The sequence below is a fragment of the Camarhynchus parvulus genome, chromosome 1A, assembly GCF_901933205.1.
Source record: "Camarhynchus parvulus chromosome 1A, STF_HiC, whole genome shotgun sequence".
NCBI classification, from domain to species: domain Eukaryota; kingdom Metazoa; phylum Chordata; class Aves; order Passeriformes; family Thraupidae; genus Camarhynchus; species Camarhynchus parvulus.
Window position 1 is genome coordinate 1,981,128 of NC_044586.1, and position 25,903 is coordinate 2,007,030.

Genomic DNA, 25,903 nt, shown 5'->3' on the forward strand with positions numbered 1-25,903 from the left:
ATGCCCCCAGTAACATATCCGTGTTTTTTGAACACTTCCAGGGATGGCGACTCACCCACTTCCCTGGGCAAGTTTTGTGCTCACTGCATCATCCTGCACCACTCGTGCAGTAATGCAAACCAACTCCCTTCCTCACTGGGAACAGAACCACATCCCAGCAGCTCACACTCACTGAAAGATAAAGGTTATGTCAGTCATTGCTACTAAACAGCAGATGCCATTGGAGACCTCAGACCAATCAAGAAATACAGCAGAAAGCAAATCAAGTAACACCACTTTTTGGGAAAAGGTTTTGTTTTGGTTTTTTTCCCAAGAGTTCTAGAAATACTGCTAGACAATTCTAAAGGCAACTGCAGCTGTGAGTTTTGGAAGTTTGCTTTAATCCCACCTTGTACATGGTTACCCATCTTACAGACAAAAAATTCATTTTCCTGTGAAAGGATTACTCAGATTCAGAAGGAACCATGGTTCTGATTCCAGCAGCATTTTTCACAAAGTGGACAGTAATCTGAAAAGCTTTGCAATTTACATGAACATAAAAGTTGTTTGGTTTGGGTCTGTTTTTTAGCTCATGCTGAAATTGCCCAATGTTTCATTTCAGGAGGGAAAAAAACCCAACCACCAATAATCTGATTACTTAAACAACTGCATTTGATATGCAACCTACGTGAACAAAAAAATACAGAATTCCTGCCATGCCCCTTTAGGAAAATAATCAGGCAGTCAAATGTGCAATCTTGGGCATCACTGGCAAAGAAAAGGTAATCAGAGAGGAAAGTGCCCAAGCACCATAATTACCCAGACATGTTTTACAAAATGTGAAAATGTTCAATCTTTTCAGTACTTGGGTAATAACAGAACTTCTTTCAAGAATTTTCAGTCTTGGGAGTCAGTTTTACTAGAAGAGAAGGCAGTTTCTCTTCTCCTCTGCAACATCTGAGAGACAGACACCAACCAGAAAAGCAGTGAGGAGAGCTGTAGTTAATTAACACAACTGCATCCTGTACCAAGAAACCAAACTGCACACAAGGAGACTGGTTCAGAAAAGCAACTAAACACCTTCAGCAGTCTCAGCACCAAGGGATACATTAATTTCTGCACAGTTTAGTGTGGTAGGCTGCTGCCACCTTTTGGTTACAGACCACTGTGAAATTAGATTTGATCCTGAAACACACACACAGTGGAAATGTACTGTGACATGTGGGATCTGAGCACCTGGGAGAGCAGTGGGGTGGGACAGGAACATCATTTGTACTTTCTGTAAACTGCACAGTGTGTAGCTGCATGTCTTGGTATTTACTTGATATTTACTGTCTTCCAGCTTAAAATACCTTCGAATCCTCTGCTGCTGAAATCAGCTCCCACTGGAATGCATGTAATAGTTATTAAATTATGAAATACCTTCTAAGATTAAAATTATCAAACATTTCAGCCAGGAAGAAAAAAAAAGGGGGTCCAAGGAGATAAATACATCAGTAACTACTGTGAGCAGTTTGTACAGCTTGTAGTAATTACCCAGATGAGGATCAACCAAGGTAAGCTTTTGTTTGCACCTTTCCTCCACAGCAATTCGCTTCTGAACAAAAAGAAATGCAGCTTATTTTAAGACAGAGGCCACATTTTATCCACAAACCAGCTCTCTGAAATTTTTACAACATACACACAACATTTATCTGCATCTGCCCATTTTAAAAGCTGTTTGTAACTAGTCAATGAGATGTAAACCACACAAAGAACTACCACCAGCATGGATTTGACCTGTAGAGCCTATGTGACACCTCCAGCAGCAAATCCACACAGCTCTGCCCATGAGGAAAGTCTGTCTCCACTCTGAGCTCTGACCATAACACAAATCTTCAGTCTCCACATCAATGGCAAATCTCAACAAGTGCAGAAGGAACAGCCACAACAAAACTACCAGATGAGCACAGGATTATTAGAAAACCTTCAGATCTATCTTCAGACCTTTCTTAAGGCCACAGAACCCCATCAAGTGTTACTTGACTGAGGCAGCACAGGTGTCTGGGCAGCAAGGACACAGAACTCACGGATGGCTGCACAGCACAATGAAAAGGCACCAACCACATGATGGCTCTGAGGACAGAGGCAGAGGGAAATTTTTAATAAGTAATTACACATGAACTTGCTCACTGTCAGCAGAATGTCTTCTGACATCCTCTTCTGCTTTCCTACCTCCTCACTTGTTTAAAAAGAAAGAATCCAGCTGCAGGCAACTGCTAATTAAATACTTGGGCTTTCAGCTACAGTTGCTGTATGCACACATCTGCTCTGCAATAAACAGTTTTAAGTGTAATTGACTTATTTTCCATGCTCTAGGAGAGAATATTTATGGCAAGAAGAAAGAACAAGCAAGCAGGGTCCCAGCCCCTACCTCATTTTCACTAGGAAGTAAAAGCTGCAAAGTGTTTAAAATTAGAACTGTTTAAAATGCTTCTATTGCTTAGGGGCAGTCTTGAATCTCACATTCCAAGGCTTTGCTCCCAAAACAATACATTTACTAATTTTTTGGCCTTGAAATTATGTAAATCCAAGGATACATTTCAGTGCCTAGACACGTTTAAGTGGCTCATGTTGAGCATTTTGGCTTAAATGAATCACGAGCAACCTCATGTTCCATTCCCCCTGATTTCACAATCTGGGTTTCAGACAGGAGGTTTGAACAGAGGTAGACAAGTCAAACATCCATAACACAATGTCCTCCTAAAATCAACGAGGCATTGGTCAGACTCCATATGTCTGTGCAAATCCCACATGAGCTTAGACATGACATTTCATGGATGAAACAAGCCAAAAAACATAACTAAGCAATGACAGTGAGAAAAAGGAGATCTCAGAGTCTGAATGGGGCATTCAGTTTCTAGTCCTATACCTTTTTATGGCTGGGATGGAGTTCATTTTCTTCCTAGTAGCTGGTACAGTGCTGTTTTGGATTTTGGATGACAAATGTGCTAGTATCACTCTGCTTTTTTACTTTTTGCTGAGCACAGCTTACACTCAGTCAAGGACAGGTCAGCTTCTCATGCTGCCCTGCCAGAGACTGGGCTGGGGGTGCCAGATAAGGACAAGGGCAGCTGACCCAGCTGACCACAGGGATATTCTTTTATCATTTCACAAGGTCTCCAAGTTTATCTTTTTCTCCAAGTCTCACCCTTTGAGACAGTCAGTAGCCCTTGATTAGTCAGAAGGGCTACTGACTGTCTCAAACCAGAAGCAGTTCTTCACAATAAATCACTGTGATATCTCCCATCCTCCACTGAGGCTACAAACACAGGCAAAACACCAAGGATATTAAAATCTGACAATTCTTTTGAACAGCATCCAACAGACAGGACTCAAATCTCCTGTACACAAGCCAAGCCAAGGGGATGTTATCAGCAATTATCTCTCATTTGGGAAGAAATAAACAGATTTATCATATTACTAGTATTTGTTGCTTTACTACCGAGGAGGATTTACAAAAGTTCAAAGGGTCAGTTTTAGAATTAAGAAAAACAAATAATGTAGCATCAATCACAGCATATTAATCTTCACAAACAACTGCAGGACTTGAATCTATCCACAACTGGCTGACAACCAACAGCCCACTTTTTGTATGTAATCAACACCATTTTATTTTATTCTCTTTACTCTTAGAACTACATTTCCTTACTCCACTGTAAGCTACATTACCACATCAGACACATCCTGATTTTAACTCTTCTCTAGGTAAGAGTTAGAGGTAAGTGCATGGATGTATGTGGAAGAGAAGGGAAAATGAGCAGATAATCTCTAGACTAAGTTCATTCCAGTCTAGAGCTGAGCACAGTATTATGAATTCTCACCCTTCCAACAGCCACCAAACTCACAGCAGCTTCTCCTTCTTCCCTTCTTTAGCCAGGTCTGCACCTAGGATAACACTGACTCCTAGGCTGGTCACTCCATGAGGACAGCTCAGCACCAGGAGCCCTGGGAATTACAAATAACTCCCTGTCCTGCCATCACCCCTGAAAGCACAGTAAACAGCTGTATATCAGAACTGGTACCTATTTTTAAGTAATTTCAGAAATTAAAAATTAAACAACTTTAAGGCTTTGTGTTGCTCACAGCAGTAGTGCAGGTGGTGCTTATCTCCCCCTCCCCCAAAACACAATACAGAATTTTTATTAAAAGTTGATTCAACAAAGTGTACCAGAATATTCTTTGCTTGGAATAAATAAACACCAATGGCTGAAAGAAGCCATACATTCAGCTGCTTTTTTTAAATGCCAACTTTCCTATTATAGGATTTTCTTCTGTTGTACTTGTCATACATTGATATGACAAGAGGAATACTTACGATAGGTTCACTCACAAATTTAAAATGTCAAGGCAGGAAAGCATTAAGTGAGTGTAAATCATCAATTTCAGACTGAGGTATTAAACAAGACCAGTTTTCTGCACTAATTAATTCACACACAGTACTAAAAAGCTGAAGGGAACAGAAATCAACCACTTGAATTTCAATTATTAAAACCAATGCACGTTTGAACACAATTCACCTGTTTGTTCCAAATGAAGCTAGTCCAGAATTAATGTACAATTCAATTTGAAAGTCAATTTTATATAATTACTTCATCGAATAGAGGAAAATATAGCGCAACCTATTGCAGATTTTGGCCAAAATCTGAAAGACCCATGGTAACTTGAGAAAATTATATTCAAATAAGTGTAAGAAAAATACCAATTTGTTTCTGCTCTGTCTTTAATAAACAGATTCTTAAGGTGCATTATTAGCAAACAGACTAAGATCTAGTATCAAACAATCAGCTGTGTGCTATGCTCAAATACCATCTACCAGTTTTCCCAGACAAGAATTTCCATCCACTTAAGCAAAAGGCAGAGCTGGTCTTCGAGCTCAAAACACAATCCCTCACTCAAAAAATCCTGTTATTCCATTTTAGAAAACTGTATAATTCAAGCCAACACATTCCAAAAGAATGGAAGTTTGAACACAGATATTTGTGTGCACTGCAACTCCTGAAAAGTGTGACTTTCAAGGAGCTGACATTTCTCTACAAAGAAAACAAACACTTAAGCTGGGAGGGAATGCAATCTGTAGATGTCTGGAAAATGTTCTTGAGAAAGACAGGGAGAAACCTTTAAATGTTACATCCCAAACATCCCAAAACAAAGCACATGGAACTACTTAAAAGGGGAGAGGCCAATTATTTCAGAAACACTTTTCAAGAGTAAGAATAAGATTATTTCCAGAACAAAAACATGGTCAGTGCCCCCCAGCACACAGTGGCAGTTCCACCTACCTGGTATTCCAACAAAACTGAAATCTGCCCAGGGGCACACAAAAAAATGCAGCAGAGCTTTAGAGAACAGACTGGCATTTGAAACAAAACACCACCAAGTAATTCCAAAATTTGTAGAATGCAAATAACTTTCAAGCATAAATAGTTTTAGCAATTCACTTCCATAACTACAAGGTAAACACCAGCCAAATGTCCACTTACCTTTTGACTATTATGGAAAGTTTATCTAACTCCAGTGTATCCATTTCTTCACAGATGTTTGTAATTTAAACTGATTTTTCCTTCCAAAGCAGAAATCCTGCCATGAGAACACCAGGTAATAGTTTTCTCAAACCCAGGAGAAGTCCCATTTTACGTGAACACCACACTAAATCCATTAATTCCTCCTTCTGTAAAGGTCTGTGTCACAACTTACAGAGGAAACAGCATTGTTTTTGCATTTGTTTTTGAAAATTCCATTGAAATTGTACAATTTTGAAGCTTATGAGGTTTGTTTGCTTTGTTTTATTAGAAAAAATACTCAGGCAAGGTCTACAATCATCTGTCAATTATAAATGACTTACAAGAAACTCATGAAGCAATAAAATTAAAAAAATACAAATACAAACTATATCTGAAACACTTCTATTTGGCAATTTTATAACAAATTCAAAAAAAAGAAACAAAGATTACGGATTACTTTATAGGTACAGAAAAAGCAGTAGGTGAAGTGCTCAAGCAAAGAAAATAAAAAACCAAAACACTGCATTTCTTCCAAAAATAAAGTCACATCACTACAGATTTTATGAATAATACCCTTATTAAACAACCATTCCAGAACATCTTATATTAGTGGTGCTTTTAATCTGCACTTCATATCCTTGATAAGATTATTTTTTGTGTATATAAGTAACATTTTTAACCCACTGGAGCTAAGCAAGACTTGTGTCAGTAGCAATGCAGAACGCATTTGTACTACATTAGGATATGCTCACTTCTGCAACCAAAGGGTTACTTTAAGTCTTAATCTATTTAATAAAAATTTAGTGTAAAAACTGCTGGTTATTAGTTTCACTGTAGTAAATTCCTCCCCAATAAGGAGGACTAACTCTGCAGTTTGACTGCATATATCCATACAAATTTTACATATTAGTTCCTTCCAACAGTAAGGAAAAAACTAATTCTGTGTTCACTATTAGAAAGGAGTGCCATGAATTAATTATGGGTACTATTCATCCCTCTAAGATTTCTGGGAAGGATGTTCAATGTATTTTTGTTCTTACAACAGATACTAACAGTAGTATATAGTCCCTTAGGTATGTAAAAGAAGGTTTTTTTACTGTTAAGGAAGGTGCTTTTTTTAAACAATTCTTCTGGCAGCACTAGTGAATTACAATATCCTTCAATATTATTTCTACCGTAATATATACATTTTAACTTTCATGCCTCTAGAAAAACATCTACAGTACATTTCATAATATAAAAATATATTACAAATCTGCTGAAATATTTACAAGCAATGACCTATTATCTATATGCAACATTTTTGTCTCCATACAAAGACTAACAGGTTAGACGCATCTCTATTTGTCAGTTAAAAAAAATCCACGGCTTCTTGCTTATTAAGCAAGAAAATGATTTTACTTTCCTTTTCAAAGCCAACTTTGGTGCATAAAGGATTGAATTTCTAGATTAATTTTTTTTTAAAAAATACCATTTTCTTTACATCTAGAAAACATTAGGCCAAATAAAGTATACTTTACAAGTGAATGGGGATCCTAGAGGGTCAAAAAAGCAAAATAAATCACCAGTAACACTGACTGCTTACACTGAGGTTTCCCAAACCCGTCCATTGATACGGATCACACCAAAGCAGACCTGATGAACACACCACACTACTCCTGCAAAGGGGTCAGACAGACTGCAACACTCTGAACATCCTGCCACCTTACTATATGTATTCAGAGTTGACTGGAAAAGACAAGCATTCCATCAACATTTGATTCAACACCATAATCCAACATATTTTAGGGAGCTGCAAAAGGACACAAGATCACAAATGACAAATGATTACTATCCACCATACTCAAAGGGCAACAGGATCATCCCTTGGTAGCTGTTCTATTGTCTGGCATGTGTTAGGTTTAGTTAACACTGACAGGAAGCCCAATAGCTTGTTAACAGTTCTCCTGGGAATCGGGAGGAAATGGTGATGGTTACTTTTTCTTTTCATCAAATATAGACTACTGTATTCACTAAAGAAAAAAGCAGCTTAAAGAAGCAAGCATGCAAAGCCTTTTAGTTGTTCCACTAAGTTGCCAGAAGAGTGTTTGCTCAGTCTCCCACTGTACCATTCCATGAAAATGTGGATATACAGTAATATATTAATATATTCCACGGAAGCATCAACTTCATTCACAGAATGTTTACACTAAGCATAAATATTTCTCTAAAAAAAAAAAAAAAAAAAACCAAAAAGAAAAAAAAAAAAAAAACAAAAAAAAAAAAAAAAAAAAGATGGGATTTGACTAATGTGCAACTTTATTTCTAAATCCATTGTCAGTGACTAAGACTGCAGGGGTCCCCACTTGCTTGGTTTTTACCTCTTCAACCTCTTCTGGGGCATCGTTCTGTAAAAGAAGATGGTACAGCTTTACATTAAGACCCTGTGATGTATACAATGGTCAGCTGAATGCACTATGAAATCATGACTACACAAAATCTACTTTCATTTGATTAAACCAAGAGCCATTTCAGATGATCTCACTAAAGTGTACATTTCAGATAATTATTTCAGACTTTCTATTAAAGCATGACATTAATTGCTGCCACTGAATTTCTTTAACTACCCTTTCCTCTTAAAAAGAGGTTTTAATTTTTAAAGTTTGGTTTTGAAGTTTTGGTTTTAAAATTTACATCATTAATCTCCCTCAGCTGGTCCCAAAAGCTCATTTCAATTACAGACTGATCCATACTGCTAAAAATAGAGCACAACATTACATGTGGGGACCTTAATTTTATTTGGGAGAGATAGAAAGGGCTCCTAATTTTTCTCCAAGGGCTTAATCCAGAGATCATTAAATTTTTATTTTAAAAGGCCATTTTTTTCTTTTCAAAGCAAACTAATCTATCAAGCTCAGCTAAGGTAATCAATGTAAAATTATTAACACCTCAATTAGATTATAAAAGTCACTGTGCTAAGCAGCTTTAAAACACACAATCCGGTCTCACCATAACATTTTTATGATTTTACCATTAACAGCAATGATTCATAGGCTAAGGTAAGTACTTAAAACACATTTACAAAGATAGCAAATACAGTAGGATTGGTTTTCGTATCATAAAGCAAGTTTTCATTAATTTGATTAGTGAAATACACTGAGTATTAAAGGTGAACTGAAAGGCTTATTGCATTGAAAGACCTCAGCTTAGTGTTTTATTTACTCCTTGAGACTCTTGGTCACTGGATGTTAAGGAAGAAACATCGGAACACTGAACTTCTGTTATGATAAACTTTCTTTCCAAAAGCCATTTTCATGGATTTTTAATATAATCACATATGGATCTATGGATGCTCAAAATTTCAGAATGAATTAAGCATTTCAGATTACCTTTAAAAACTGTACACACAGAACTGTGGGTACTGACAATCATGGGAGAGCAGTAATAAAGGGGTGGGGGGGGGAGAATCAGGAAATTATTAGAAACCAGATGGATTAGAAGCCAATCTGAGGGCCTAAAAACAGAAATGTGAAAGTAGCTTAAAGACAAGTAACATGGATTGTTCCCTTTTGTCCCCTATAAAGAATCTTGTAATAAAAAATAACAGTACTTGAACACAAGTACAAGTTTCAAGGTAATACTGCATGTATTACAGCTGAATATAATATGGAAAGATAAATTTGGACTTTAAAAAAATTGGTATACAAACCAGTATGTGATCTTAACAGAAGTGATCTTTCAGGATTCCACTGTATGTACCTCCTTTACTAGAATTTCTGTACACCAAGCACAAAAAAGTAAAATACACTTGGTAAATACACACATTCCCCGTTTCTCAGTCACTAGAGTTTAGTTCAAGAAGTAATTCTGAAATAACTTAAGACCTCAGAACTTAACTCCTGGACGTGTACAGTACCAAGGCTCCCTGATCTGGTGCATAATACATTAGCAATCCTGATTTTCCAACGTCAAAAAGTTAAGTGAGGCTTAAGATTACATTCAAGTAAAGAAAGTTGCAAAATGAAGATGTTACCTGTAAATGTTTGGATCCAGAAGCAAGGCAGTATCTTTTGGTAGTTTTGATAAATGAACTACTTTAGTTTTTAACTGATGTCGCTCACTTTCATTTACCCACACATCAGGCAGACTATGAATAAATAAATAAAATAAAAATATTCAAAAAAGATCAACTGTTTTTCTTACCATAACATTATGTGGTAAACTAGTACATATGAAGCAAATTTCCCTGGTTAAAAAGCATCTTCACCAGAGTGAGGAAAGGCAGCCAATCTTTACACATTATACTTTGAAGTTTTTTAGGTTCTCAGTTTGAAAAGACACTGAAGACAATTTAGATCATTCCAGAAATATATTCTGAGTCTACAATGATAATGGCACTACATTCTCCACTGTAACAATTTAATGTGAAAATGGGTAACAGAAAAAACAACCAGCCCTTTGAAAATAACTTATTTCACTGGCAGAAATTCTTTGATTCTGTTCAATTAAAGGACGGGATACACTGCAGGCGCTGAGCTTTGAGCTACACTCATTTCCTTGCTCCAAGCTCAAAGGTTTCAAAGACAAAATGCTCCAACTTTGCTGAAGTTAATTGTTTGATTATCCTCTTTGGGTTTTTGGTGGGGTTTTTAAAATTTTCTACATGTCCTAGAAGCCAGAGATTAACTTCAGGTTGGGGGAGGAGTTTGAAATTAAGGTGTCTTTGAAACAGGTTTCGAATTGAGAAGCCCAACAGTTGAAACTAAATGTAATGGCTCTTTCTCTGCAAAACCAAATTTCACAGACTTTTGCAAATCATTTCACTGAATCTGTATGTTGCAAAGATTTCACTTTGCATGAAAGTTAGCTGCAACTCAAATTCAATTTTTAGGGTAAGCTATTCAAAACATGAAATAAAACCCAGAACCTCTAACCCAGCAGGAAAAGGAGTTTCTCCAATTAAACCTTTCAGATGAAGGAGGAAGAAAAAAATTAAAAACAAGAAGGCAGAGGGGGAGGGAGAACCCAGCAGGCAATCCATTTATTCACTAAGTCTCATGGATCTTGAAAGGTGGAAAAACATCACAGAAGTTTTTTAAATAAAGCCAAAAATCAGTTTTTGAACAACCAACATTGGGAAGACATTTTCAGTAGCAACTGTATGCTCAAGATACAAACAGCAAAAAAGAAAACTTTTCACATGCAGAGTTTTGAAATATACAGAAAGACAACAAGTCAGTAAGCTGATTTACTGGCACCAAAAATAAATTCCTGCTTTTAACAAAAACCAAAACCAACAAAACAACCCCAGCCCACTAGAAGTTAGTTCCCCTTTGTAGAGGAAATTACTTCAAGACTTGTATTTACTTTTCCTGACCAAAACCCTAAATATATGGACATCTTGGAGAACTTGTGCAGTTTCTCAGGAGTGTAGAAGTTAAATCACTACTGGCAGCTCCATGGGGAAAGCTGATGAACAGCTCAGGGGAGTGGAAAGGAACTACCCTGAGTGCATTTCACTGTCTGAAGTGTGAGTGCCCTGACAGTGTAACACAGACTGATGGTGTGTGCCAGGATACCTGGGCATCTCCTCTGCTTACATGGAATAATCAAGATGAACTGAATACTCAGTAATTCAAAACCACATCATTCAGTGCCTGAAATACACACTCTACCTAACCCATCTAACCCAACCAAGATACAGCAAACAGCAATATAAAACATATTTTTCCTCTGACCCGACCAACCAAATCTAAATTTCCTTGGGAATGTCTTAACATGTCTGAACAAACTCTCTCCAATGCAGAGATTCTAATACTGAATTCACCCACATGAGCAAAAAAATAATTTGACTCTGTATTAAAAAAAAATTACTCTTATTTTTCATGTTCCCAGTGTTGCATACTTCTTAATGCTTATCTTAAATTAAGATTAACTGTCTTTATCTGTAAAATAATATCATCTGTATTCATTAAAAAAATAATTCAGAATGCTGTTGGATATAATACTACCATCTGCCCTAAAAGGAATCCAAAAACTGCCTATTTTATAAGGATATTTTAGCTTTCTTCTCTCACAATGAATTGAAACTTGTGACAAAATGCATTAAAAATACAGATGGAAATTTAACTGAACTGGTATTAGAGCCCAAAGACTTGAAAGTAAAAGCAAAAATCAATAAACTCATTGTTTATTAATTTCTAAACATCTAAATTACTTTTTGAAAAGCATTTTTAAAATAGTAACTCTTTAATGCAAATATTCACAGGCACAAAATAATTTAGTAGCAGTTCATTGATCCCACTGTAAATCCTTCCCCATTTAAAATGCATTACTAGCAATGTACTCACATGTCCTCTGGTGTCCAATGAAGCAAGAGTTTTATTTTGCCAGAATCTTCTTTTCTTTTAGCTATTACCTATAATAATTACAAAATTATAATTAAAACCAAATTACAGATTTCTTTCTCAAAAGTTGTTCTTCATGTCCTACTAGACATTCATAGAAAGCAAACTGTTATACTCCTTGAAAGTTGTGTGTCTGCAATACATATGCTCTGAAGACTTAAAATTGTTTTGCGAAGAACTTAAGTCCATTTAGGTTTTTAAGTGAAAACCACAATTCAGCCAGAAGATGTCCACTTAATCCAGCTTTATTTGGAAATATTCTTACTACACTCTCTACATTTCCTGCACTGTCCCAGAAACAAAATGGAAATTCCAAGCAAATGTGCATCAAAGTGGTCTCAAATCAGACATGGAGTTCTGCTGACCTCTTCTGGAAAAAGAAAACAATTTCACACTGTAAATTGTGTGCATTGCAGGCATCTCACTGGATTCATTTACTGCCTTACCAGGTTTCAATATATTGAAACTATGTAACTAGTTAAAATACATGTGGCCACTGAACCGAAATACCTAAAAAAAGCTAAAACCAGAGAACAGTTCAATGTTCAAATGTTTTAGAGAATTAATTCAAGCCACTTCAAAGGTTGGGGATGGCATGACAGGGTAACCTATAAGTTACATTTTTCAATCACTGTAATATCTGTTCCTTAGTTCAGCAGAAATAATTTGGAAAAGATCTTCAACAGAGGCTACAGGTATTCAGAACAATCATCAGCCTTGCAGAACAAGGTGAAATAAGCTTCATGCACACAAAATCATCTTTTATTTATGGAAAGAGACTGGTAGTTCAAGCGTATGAATCCCATACCAAGATTAAGCTGTAGCTGAAGACATGTCAGCCAGCACTTCTTGTTTGGACTATTCAACCAATTTAAAACCACCCCCCACCATTTTGTCCCATCTCTTTCCTCTTTTCTTCAGTCAAGTCTCCACCTTTTACATGCCCTCATCTCCCAACATGCTTAAGAAAACCTGAGGTTATTCAACTTTTTTAACTTCTGATCCTTCTACCCCAATTCAGTATTTTATCCCTGCTTTGAACTCTTCTAAATTAATACTGATGTCTCTCCTATCCAAACACAAGTTCCTCACTTGGTTCTTGCCTCCTTCCAGCAATTCCCCAATATTTTGGTGCTAAGATTATTAAAAGAAAAAAATGGGGATGGGAATAAATTTATTCAGGATTATATCTTTTAAACTGGAGGAAAAAAGGGAATAAACACATATTTCAGATCAGCATCTTTACATATTCAATTATACACCAAAAATACTTCTTGTGATAAATGACCACTGTCACTCATGACCATGGAAATGCCATTTGAACTGTGTTCTTATTTAGAAGATAGAAACAGTTTTCTTCTGCAACACTAAGTTGCTGTTAGACATTCCCCAACTGGATCAGGAAATGTTGCAATGCACTCAATCTGTGAGCTAGAACAACTACCACCAATACCTCTTAAAAGTTCATTTACTAACAACTGTGGACAGCTCAACAATACCAAAGAGCCACTATTGCTTATTTCTGATTAAATGTCTACAGCAGTAAGAAGAAAACAGAAATATTTCTGAAAGATTGGATTTTTTAGACATGCAGGTAAACAAACAGAATTCATCATATAAATACTTACAGTACTATGAAATACAACACTGTGGCCTTTTCCTAAACTTTCTATATGTGCTGAGAGGTTAAAGCAGATGGCTCGATGTCTTATAGCATCCAGTGTTTGTGCATCAAAGAAGTCATGAGGTCTTGCTGGAAAAAATGAAAAGAGATCCTTAGTGCTCAACACATTGAAAGCATTCAAACACATTCAAGCATGTAAATAGGTCTGAAGTGTCATTAGTAAATCATTTATCCTTCTGTCAGCAGCACTACCTTGTCAGAGAACTGCAAACATCACTTTTACTGAGAGGGAAAAATTATTCCTAGAGAAGCACAATTCAAGTTTGCTCAAAACACACTCCCTGTGAATGAAATAGCTATTTCCAAAAATGCAACCACATCCACTCATTTCAGTTTCAATAATGCTGAATGGTCAGGTGAAAAACTCCACACTATTACACATTTCTTTCTATGTACAAGTTGTCATTCCATGTTCTTGCACTATTAGTAAACATTTTCTACCCAAGAAGCACAAGCTGCATGCATCATGCATTAACCTTCAATTTATAATGAGTAAGGCACAACTAACACCCAGCTGAGATTTTACAACCATTATAAAAGCAGCAGGCATTATAAAGACCTTTTCCTTTGAGAAATGGATTTTTATAGTTAAGTGTTTCTTGAACAATAGAAAAATTATTTTACACCCTAAATCAAAATTCAAAAAGTCCAATTCTACACTAAAAGTACTCAAACTAAAAAATAATTGTTATTAAGAATATGGTATTAGAAATATTTCACAGAAAAGTTTTGAAATATACCATATAAAACTGTAACTATGTCACATTAGCAGAAAAGTTGGAATGAAAATATTCACATTTATAAGCCTTACTTGAGAGCATCAATTTATTAAACAACATACTGAAGTTAAAACTAAGAATAGGAACTGGTATTACATTATCAACTATGTATTACCCTGAAATCTGCACAAACAGTGATTGAAACTTCTGCTGTCTTCATTTAAAGCAGCTTCTCTATTCCTGTATCCATGATTTCAAAATGAACTACAAATTGCACTTGGAGCTAGCACTTGCTGCACTCCTGGGGCTGATTGTTGGTAAGCATTCATCTGTACATTGTGTTCTGTCCCTGCTCCATCTCAGCTGGACACTGCCAATTAGGCAATCATCTCACTGCAATGAGTTCTCACTCTAAGTGGCAATGCAGGACCCCAGCTCGTGCTGCAGGTGCTCAGTGATGCAAGCATATAAATATTTTATAAATATTTCTGAGGGAGGAAAGGAGGGAAGATGGAAAGAAGGGGAAAAAACCAACAAATTATTGCTTTCAGGTTTATGCAACAAACTTCTCCAGGATTTACAGTGGAAAACATTCAGCAGACTCAGAAGAAAGAGTACAATTTTTCAAAAGTGTGTGAATTATTTATATTATTCTTAAGTGTTAGTATTTTCTATGCTTCTTTACCCCAAAATGATTTTGAGAAAATGGATTTAAGTATCTTACTTGGTGCTTAATAATGCAAGTTCCAAGTACACATCAGTTCCTTATGTCAAATAAATCACATCATCACATCAGTAACCCACCAAATGAAAACCAAGCTCTACATAAGTAATAGAGTCTCATTGAAAATTTCATGGACAGAAAGCTTCTTTATCTCTCTTATATTCCTCCTGTGAACTTAATTATCATGCATGTTGATAACTACAGTGTCATCTTTGCAATGAAAAAGCAAGTGACAATATTTTAGTCAGGGCAGCTTCAGAACAGCAATACTGTGACCTATTTTAGAGGTGCACACTTGCAATATATTTGGTTCTAAAAGCCCCTCTGCATGAATGAGGGAACATGTAAAAGGCCACCCAGAAGAGAAAGCCAGCCATGGACTCTAATCCTGAATTATTCTACATCGAAATTTCTAAGACAAATAAGATCTCTACAGCACCATGAATGTGACCAGTTAAAAGGGTGCCACCAGTAAAACAAGCTTTTATGATAAAAAGTTGATTTTCAGACTTACAAGAACATAACAACATAAGACAGGACAAAAGAAAAGTGAAATACTTTGAAATGGCAAGGTCTTAAAAAAACCAATTAAGTAACAGTAGAAATTCTCTTTAAAAAGTATCAGAAGATTGTAGTCTCATCACATATAGCCACAGTAAAATCTCCTTTTTCATTATACATTCTCTCACAAAAAGGTGTTACCTTCAGATATAAAACAGGAAGCAGATGTATAAATTTGCTGTACTTAAACTATTAAGAATTTATACATGAGGGTGCTTCAGTCACAGCATATATCAGCCATTAATTGTCAATAAATATTTAGTAATCCACTTACACCTTTAAAAAAAGCCAGGGTCTAATAAAACCACGAGGTAGAAAGAAGATACTGACAATAGTTTTTTTTTACAGAGACAAATTGTTTTGTGCTGAAAAACTGTCAGCTTCTGTCAAATTATTATCTCCAAGTGATTTAAACAGATTGTCCACTACTAAATGGCATTTTGTTTTACATCCATATCATTAAGTCCTTGTAAGAGAAGAAACCTTGCAGAGAACCTGGTTACATGTGTTAAACATCTCTCCTTTTGGGCACTTACAAATATCTAAATATAAATCCTTCTTAGGTATTTAGCTTCATATACTCTAGACTGAAAATAATTAATGATGTTAATTGTGTTATTTTGGCTTCCTAAATAAAGGTTTTGCCTTCTCCCATTCTTCTTGTAAAGACAAAACACACAAACTTGCACACTTCACTCTTTATCTAAAACCAAGCTAAGAAACAAAGACAAGCAAGATCGTATCAGCCCTTTGTCACGTTCACTTCACCAACAATAATCCACACAAAGTTTGAAAGGAAAGCTGCCAATACTCAGCATTTTCAGAAAATGCCATCAACTTTGGATACATTTCTGGGTCACATACCCTCTGGAGAAATACATTACAGTAGTCAGTTCCCAATTCAGTTAGAGATGATTTCTGCCCCAAGGCAAAAGTCTACAGCCAGCATTGCATTTGTCTCAAGAGGCAAGAAGATAAGAAATTGCTCAAGCAGCTGTCATTTTTCTTCCTGTGCAACACTTGATCAAGACAGCAGACCATTCAAATACTGAGTCTGGTCTTTAACATTCCCACAATATTTATTATTTCCATTTTTTGCCATAAATTCATTCATAACTTCTGCAGTAAATTCTTATGACAACTAGAGCACATTAACAGGTGATTTGAAGTTTTAATTATGAAGCTCTACTTTGAAATTTGTAAGTCAAATAATATAATATGATGTTTATCAATTACTAATAAAATGCCAACCTGAAAAACTACTTCTGCAGTTGGTGGGGTGAAAATTAAGATGCATTAAATCAGCCACCTAACAAAATCAATATGGAGAAGCAAGCTAACATGCAACTCAGGAACTCCTGAAAATGAGAATTTTCCAGTAACCAGTCTCAGACATTTTTATTTTGTGTAACAGTCAACAAATCACCATGATCTTTTAGGAACCTGTAATTATCTCGATTGTCTCTCTCATTACATCTAAGATGCAAAATGATACTGCAAAGTGAGCCCATAACCCTTCACCGATCAGCCTTCCCTTCTGCAACCTTCTCATTTACCCAGATTTCCACAGTGAAAGGGAAAGCTCTTTGAAAACCAGATTCTGAAAAGGACAGAAACAGTTTTCTGATTTCTTTAAATGCTGAACCAAAACCAGAGGAATTACGATATGTTTCACAATACAATTTGCTCATATATATTTTAAGAATAATAAGAATTTTTAAGGAAACTTTTCAGAATTCCAGAGGATAATGTAATGTAACTTCCCAGGACATGCTTGTCTGCATGCAAGGCAGAAACATAACCACTACTTCATAAATTTCCACAAAATTCCTTAAAACATAGGTGAAGTATAAAGAATAAATCACAACCATGTGATAAAGAGTAATCACCTAAGACCACTAGTATGTGAATCCATTGTTGCAGTACTATTTGAATAACTGGTAACTGTATTTCCTCACAGGGAGAGGAAGATGGATACAGTTAGATGTTCTGCAACAGAAGAGCTTTGGAGAGATAAAACTGTGGACACTATGAGAATTAAAATGTCCAGTGGTTCATAAAAAAAAGGTACTTTCTACTACTTTCCAAAACTGTAAGATGGATTTTGCACCAAAGTAAAAATACACATAGTTTTTTCTTCAGCTGTTGACATACCAGCAGAAAAAAATCTAAAGGGGTTTTATAATGTCTCTTCTAAAATGCAGGTGGCCGAGTAACATTTTAATATTAGCAAATGATCAGTTTAGTACTGGAGAGTTGCATCCAAAGCAATTCTAGCCCAAATTTAAATACTTTAACAGTTGCCTAATCTTTCCTAAGTATTTCTGTAGATTAGAATCTCTATAGAAATTTGATGTTTTATTAGTCTAATGCCAGGACAACTCAGGAATCAAACTACCAGATCCAAATGGACTGGAAAAGGTACTGGGTAAGTGATGATTTCTTGCTAGAGGAAACAGTTCTCACTTTAAATGACAAATCACACCTCTCAGCACATTGGTTCATATAAAATTAATGAACATCAACTATGTGGAGACAGATTAAAAAAACATAGCAAGTCAATTCTGCCCAAAATTAGATCTTGGTTATGCTCATAAAACTGTCATTAACATAATGAAATGTTGTGCTCAAAAAAGAGCTTATATAACATGTATTTATCTCAAATTTATATGAATCTGCAATCTCTGTCTGAACTTCAGATCTCATTAGCACTAAACAGAACCCTTTCCAACAGTAATAGAGTCAGTAAACAAAAAGCAACTCTGAAATGAAAAGCTTCTTTCAATTGGCAACTCCAATTGTTGCTCACAAAAAACTGATCTTTTTCCTTGACACACAAAGATTTACCCTGAAAAGGAACACAAACAGAACCTGGAATTGTTTTCTTCCCATCATAAGGAATGCCAACCCTACCAGATTCAAATCTGCAGAGAAACCACCAGAGTGAGGAGGAACTTTCACTCCGAGACAAACCTTTCAAGAACTTCTGTGGAACACTTACGTAGTGATCGTCGTCTCTTGTTCTTCAATTTTCTTCTTTTATTCATTCCAGCTTTAGATGGAGATTCCTCTTTGGCCTTTGGCTGGCTGGCAACTTTAGAAGAGTTCTGCTGGCTGAAGTGCGTGGGCACATGACGGGCAAGTCCTCCCTGAGATGCAAAGCTGGCATTGCACCCACCAACTACACACTAGTGAGAAAAAACACAACAACTGCATCAGTGCCTGTGTGGCACAGGAGCTTCAGACACCTTGGTGTGACTTTTCTGCCTCAACTTCCAACACACTAAAGCAAAACCAAATCCTTAATGACCATGCAATTCTTAAAAAGAAAAAAAAATATTCTGAAATACATTTGTTTGAAGTTTTTAACTCTCAATAATTATTTCATTATATTTATGCCATACTATATTTTTAATTGTATAGCATAAAAATAATCTCAAACCATGCAAACTTCCCTCTTCATAGGCCAACGTTCCCTTGGCTTTCAAAAGACTGTTACTGCTGCAACACTTCTCCAATGCTCTCCATCTGGTAACAGCAACATCCTCCTTTCTTGTGACAAGGCAGAAGTAACAAATACATCCTTACCCACATGAAATTTGAAACAGGTCAATGCTCTGTGTAAACACTATAAAAAGTCAATGAACAGCTGCCTTACAGTTCTGTCTAAAACTAACTTCAGTAAAGTTGTAGTAACAATTCTTTATACATTCATTTTGGGATGCTGTTATTACTTCAGGAGCATTTAGGTAGTTCCCATTTAAAGGAAATGTCCACTCTCAACAGAAAAATAAGATCCAACAATAATCAAGTAGAAACATACAATGACAGCAGCAACTAACCTTGTACTGGCTACAATTATTGGTATTTTTATAAGTATCTGATTCATATTTGCAATTATTTTATTTGCAAAAGAAGTATTTAAATTATACCATTGGAGAGGGAAGCACAACCCTTTTCTATTGTGCTCTGAGCTTACATGGGGAATAGAAAAGTAATTTTAGAATATGCATTTCATCACTGGCTGCAATTAGTTGTGTATCCATATGACTGATTTTTCTTCTTGATTGGAAGACAAGAAAACAGCTTTAGAACTCCACATGTCCCAATTTTTGCCCCTAAACGCCAACTGTACTGTTTTCTAACAGTGGTTGCAGAACTGAGAAGTCTATTTCTGCCTCAGACTTAACAATTGGTTTTCCATGATCAGCAGTAAAATACAGTGTCCACAAAGAGAAAAACTGTGCTTAATACTTGCTATAGGACTAAAAATATGTACACAGATTTCAAGACAGTAAAAGGCAAAAAATGAATGGATGTTTTCAACTTTTTTTTTGTGTTTGTTGAGTTTTTTAAAAGGGAAGAATTCTTAGAGGGAGTTAGAGAAAGTTCTCTAAGTACTGAACTAACTCAAACATAAAATTCCCTGATAGAAAGCTTGAGGAACCTTCACACTGTATTTGTTCCTCCCTGTCTCCCCCACTAATAAGCATGTCAAGAATTGTGAAGATTTCTACCAAAATCCCCCCTATGTCTTTCTACCTTGCCCTAAGATTTCCCAAGTTCAAACAACAGCAACATTGTCTACCTATAGTGACTTCCAATGGAAGAAATCCCAGCACACTCTGGACGCTGATCTCATTACACTACAGTAACTCCAGCACAACTTTCCTTACTTTAAATTCATACTGAACATTAAAATTGGCACATACAGAATCACAGGGTGGTGTGGGTTGGAAGGGTCCTTTAAAAGTCATTTAGTTCCAAGACCCTGCTGTGGGTAAGGCCAGCACCCACTAAATTAGACTGCTAAACCCCTCAAGCTGACCTTGAACCCAAACCACTTGGTTTTGTGAAAGATTGTTCAACTCACAATCAACAGATAAGTCTACAATGCATGTGTGCATCAGTGCAAACATTTTCTGCTCTCCTTTTTTTTTGTCCTTGAAATAGCTGTCTTGCCCGTAAAAGCAGCTGCACAAAACTAAGCCACAAAATCTAAATTTAGGATTAACTTTCATTAATGTGCTCCTGACTTCAGATTCCAGCTCTTGATCACACAAACGCTGTCAGAAAGAAAAAATAGCTCAAAACCAGCCCATATCTTGAAATTCAGTCACACTGAGAAATTAAAATTTTAGTTTTACCAATGCCTGCTAGAGGTCAAAAATAACCTAAAGCCTTGGTACAGTGCATGTATTACCATATTCCAAGTTAAATATGGTATCAACATCTTTGGGAAAAAAGCACAAACTATGTGTCAAGACTTTTCAAACCGTAACTGTACTTCTTGTCAGATGGGAAACATTGTTTTATGACAAACTGCAGGTTGACTCATGATGTCATAACTTTTTTCTTGTCGTGTACAGAGCACACAATCCCAAATATTCTATATGGATTATCTACAGAAACTACTGCTAACTTTTCTTGCTCTACCCAAGTTTTACTTTTAAAATCCCCAAACCAACCTCCTTAGATCCTCAATATCTGCTACTTGCAACTAGAAATTGTCTTTTTCCAGGAAGTGTATTAATAATCTACAGCCACAGTACAAAATATTTGCAGAAATTATTACATTCAGATTTTGTGTACTTTGAGACTACCTGATCATGACTTCAAATAATCAACAGCTGATAGATCAAAGATGACAGAGAATGCCTTTGCAGTAGACAGGAAATAGCAGAAGAGGAGAATGAAAAAATCTTACCTGTTTGTTCTTTTTTTTCTCTAAAATAATATATCCAGCAATCCGTTACTAATGGGTAAAGTCTCTTCTCTCCAAAGATAAAGGAGCAGTTCAGGCTGTCACTTCAGGATCTCTGGACGGTAAGTCACACCAAATCAGCTTCCCACCAGATAATTATATAGCTCTAGAGGCCTTCTAATAAATCAAACTCAACTATTATGCACAACTTTGAACCAATCTTGTCATCTTTCCCCCAAAACCTAAATTTCAAAATTTTGCATTGAATTTGAAATACAACAGATTGGGTCCGGATTGGTGGATATGTTACTTCAAGAGAAAGGAAGTAAACATGTAAGAAGTTTAATTTCTCCAGTGTACCCATACCCACCATTATTAATGGGCAGTAATGACCAGTGACTTTAACAAACAGGATATAAAAGTATCTAGCAATGCAGGGTTTTTGTTCTAAATTCAAAATAACTAAATCTCCTATTTGTGTTATTCAATGTGTAATTTTTCCTAGTAAATCTAACAGAAATAGTTTACACATCTGGATAAACTTCCTTATTGTCTCTACATCTGAGTGTTTGGGCAGAGTGCCTTTACATTTTACATCTGTAATGCTCTGATGGACAGAAAGTATTCTGCCAAGAGAGTAACAGACATGAATTGCCAATGAAGACTGGAGCTGCTCGTCTGTTCTTTCTACATTTCACCAAGCACCACTCTACTGAGAGCTGTACCAAATGCAGCCACCCCTTCATGAATTCTGGAAGTTACAGGGAGCACCAAACTTCATTTTTAATACTACTTTCTTCACCCATTTTAAGGAGAAGCCTGCAGTGAACCTGTGCATTACCATTTGTTGTCACTAGAAACATTTACCCCACTGGAGCAAACCTTGCATGACTGCTCTTGAACATGAAGAGCACATCCACTGGAATCCATGGGTGGAAGCAGCTGCTAGCACTCCCACCTACATCCTTATAGATTCATTTAGGTTGGAAGAGACCTTTGAGATCACCAACCCCAATCCTAAATGCTACATGCAATTATTATTACTTTATTATTTTTACTTTATTTTTATTTTATGTAATTATTTTGCATTAAATCTCCCACTATTTTGTGCTCATCTACCATTTGTCCTTTCATTGTGCTCAACATCTAAGAGGTCATTTGATGTGTCCTCAAGTAACCTTCAGTGCCAAGTAATACTTGATTAATTTAATTTTGCCCCTACACCAGAAACCATGCTGGAAAACACAGGTTGTCACAACTCCTTTAACTATTCCAATAGTTGTAACAGCCAAGTTAAGGACAAGAAAGATGGAATATCTTAATATTCACTTCTTTTCAACTTGCCAAGGGCAGTTTGCTGAAACCAGGATGTTTTCTGACTCAGCAGATTATTCCTTTACATTCTGTCTATAAAGTCTGAAAGCCAAGTTGCTGAACCCTCAAGAGGAGCAGCCCTGCATGCTGATGATAATCCACAATATTCCTCTGGTTCCTAAGAAGCTGCAAAGTTGTGCAGTAAGAGATCTAAAAAAGAATAATGTTGAGGGTTTACTGTCTCAACTGTCAGTAAAATCATGCACAATATGAGCATACTAAATGTCTTTGGAGAGAATACCTATACTCAATGAATGTCTACAATGACCAAAACTATGAAAAGGTCTGGCTAAAATCAGACTGTGAAGGAAATGACTCAGAGAGGAGCTGGATGTACACTACCAGGATACTGCCCCACAGAAAAAAGGAGCATAACAACAGTCTCAAAAATAGGCATCCGTAAGGAATTTACCTTTTCTGTTACACAGATACTGCAATACTCATGATGAGAGGGACACACTAAGCTACACAGCCAGGAAAAAAAAGGATAAAATTATGAAAATATGAACCATTTTGCCTTTGCAATTTAGAAGTGGGTTCATTTCTGTGACAAATGAACTGCACAGTCACATGGTTGATAAGAATGAATGGGAAGGGCAGGTAAAACCCACAAAGACCTTCCACTAGGAAAGCAGAACAGCTCATTCAGAGCTGAATGGAGCTTTTAGTCAAAGAACAACTCCATGTGTATCACAAAAAGAGATAATTAAACCCAAAATGTGCAACTAATAAAATGAGCCCATTTGCAAGCAAAAGGGGAGCTGGGTTGGGATATATCCTTCTTTGCAAAAGGGAGTTATGTTTGAGACAGTCCACAATGCTTTTCAATTTAAGAAACTACATTTCTCTCTTCTTTTCACTAGAAATGTAAGAATATATCAATCTGTGATATACTTATTACTCTCTTCTGGTCACTATTTGATTTACCTTTCCAAAAATAAGATTTCCAATTTTCTAGTTGTAATTTTCCTAGCTAAGATTCTTTGTTTTTCTTTTAAACATTCTAAATAGCAGTTCTTCAGACAACAGCATAGAGCTGTACTATTTCCATTACCACTTCTTACAGCTTTCCTCAAAAATCCCAGCATTATTTTTTAACTAAAACACTGAATGGTTACTTTCTGCAAGTTTTCCAAAATGACAGATTCCTTCCTTTTATATTAGGATTCAAGTATACCCTCATGAGACAACTGAAGTTTCATTTGCAATTTAGGTTTTGGGAGATATTTTGTCTGCAGTAATTATCAAGAACAGGTCTTTAAACCAACTCTGACTTCAAAAAATCTGGCTTTCCCTGAAAGGTGAGCAATTAAGATTTATGAGACAAGCTAAATGCACAAAATGAACACATTGGCTCCATTTTTGACTGGCTGCCACAAAACAATTACTAAAAGTCCATTCTTGGACTGGTCAAGACTAATATCCAACACTTCAAGTGTTTTTTGTCTCAGAGAGTAGATTTCTAAAGTTAGCATAAAAAAAAAAAGAAGCAGCAAATGAAGGAAAGGAGCCAGCTAATTAATAGATTGCCATCACAGACACTCACATACTTGGCTACCTCATGTGAGCCCTGAAGCTTATTTCAGCATAAATGACAGGGGAACAAAAGATGTTACAAAATTCTACTCAGACCACAATTATCCTCCATTCAAAGCTCCCAGGAACAGATTGAGAAATACAGGGATAAAAAACAAACAGAGAGACTCCAGACAACAGTATGAAAAAATGCTGCAGTGACACACATTGAGCCAGGATGATTAACTACTGCAACCCTCCAATGTTTTGTTCTCTCCCTCAGTAACACCAGAAAGGACAGAAAATCAGCTGGTGAAACAACAGATATTGAACACAAGATGATTATTATCAGAAACAGCTGTGGAAAATTTTAGGGCTCTAGCTGTAACCAGCCCAGCCAAAAAACCTCTGTTTTGCTAGGTAAGGCTGACAGACTCAGAAGTACTGCTGGTGTTTCTGAGCTATGCCCATCTCTTCAACCCAGTGTCTCTACAATTGAGTTTCTTTGATCGAGACCAAATAGGAACACAGACTACACTATTAAAAGACTTTCGTCCAAGAACAAAGCTTGCCATTACACTTTGAGGTAGACAAAATATTTAATTCCAAAATAGAGAAAACCTAAGGTACAAGTTTCCTCTGGTAACTGGTGGTTGCTTTCTTTACTACTACTACTGCTACTACTACCACTATTATTATTAATAATAATAGGAGGTTAGGATTTAAGATTAGATCAGTTCCTGGAACAGCCATATCTGCAAACCTGCAGGGATCTATGATCCTTATGCTATCCTTCCAAGAAACTCATTCCTTAAAACACAGGGTATGATAACTTTAAAACTCATTTTCCTGTGGTTACTTTGAGTCAGAAATTTTCAGTATAAACTACACAGTTCAGTATGGAAAAGAAATCTGTTTAGTAAAAAAAAATCTTTTTCACATGCAATGCACTATTTTTAATCTTTTGGTTTTCAGTTTAATTTAGTTTTGTTTTCTGTCATAACTATTATTAAAAACTATATAGAAAATGCAACTACAGAAAGAAACCCCTGTAATAGAAAAGTATTTTTAGTTATAAAGCTGCCTTAAAATAATTTTTTTTAAAAGTGGAAGATATTAACTGAGGAGAAAGAGAAGAGAGGGAAGACAGGGACTAAAACTTGGTGAGGTTAGGGGTGGGAGAGCAGGAGGCATAAATTGCTACCTAAACTCAAAAAAAAACCCCAAATCCTATTTCATTTTTATATCCTACATGGAAGAACTTCAATCTGAAGTAGTGTGGGTGGGACTTACCATCAAGTGATCCAGGACTGACAGCTATGAACTGCCCCAACTGTATCCATAAGAGGATGAAGCAGCTCATTAATAACGGATTGGTGGATATGGGAATGATAAACACTACTATACCTAGAATTGCAGGTACAGATTAAGGGGAGAAAGAAAGAGAAAGTTAGAAAATACTGTGCAGGAAATACATTCAGGTCAATGGTCCTGCACTTCTGACTTCCTTATTCTGTTCAGAGAATGAACCATAAATAGTCACTGCCAGTGTTTCCACTGAATTTAACAAAAGCAGCTTTTACTCAAGCAGGAATGCCACCATCAGCCATGACCCAAAACTCAATATGGAAGTGTAAAGTATGAGAGAAAATACCTCACTGTTACAGTGCAAGCAGCTCAACCTCAAAATGCATAAACCCCCTGAACTTCAGCA

The 25,903-nt window shown here is 36.2% G+C and overlaps 1 protein-coding gene across 2 annotated transcripts in view; it reads right to left on the reverse strand.

Moving 5' to 3' along the window:
• Positions 1-5,784: 5,784 nt before the first annotated feature.
• Positions 5,785-25,903, reverse strand: part of AEBP2 (AE binding protein 2) — a 41,478-nt gene continuing 21,359 nt past the window's right edge. Inside the window, exons 4-9 of one of the 2 annotated variants that reach the window (XM_030959535.1) lie at positions 18,598-18,784; positions 13,537-13,661; positions 11,852-11,919; positions 9,535-9,648; positions 9,211-9,277; positions 7,796-7,909 (exon numbers count right to left, since the gene is read on the reverse strand). In XM_030959535.1, the coding sequence (XP_030815395.1) occupies positions 9,223-9,277; positions 9,535-9,648; positions 11,852-11,919; positions 13,537-13,661; positions 18,598-18,784 (549 nt within the window). In that variant the 3' untranslated portion in view covers positions 7,796-7,909; positions 9,211-9,222. Of the gene's footprint in view, positions 7,910-9,210; positions 9,278-9,534; positions 9,649-11,851; positions 11,920-13,536; positions 13,662-18,597; positions 18,785-25,903 lie in introns of both variants that reach the window. The other variant, XM_030959536.1, reaches the window with a different exon arrangement.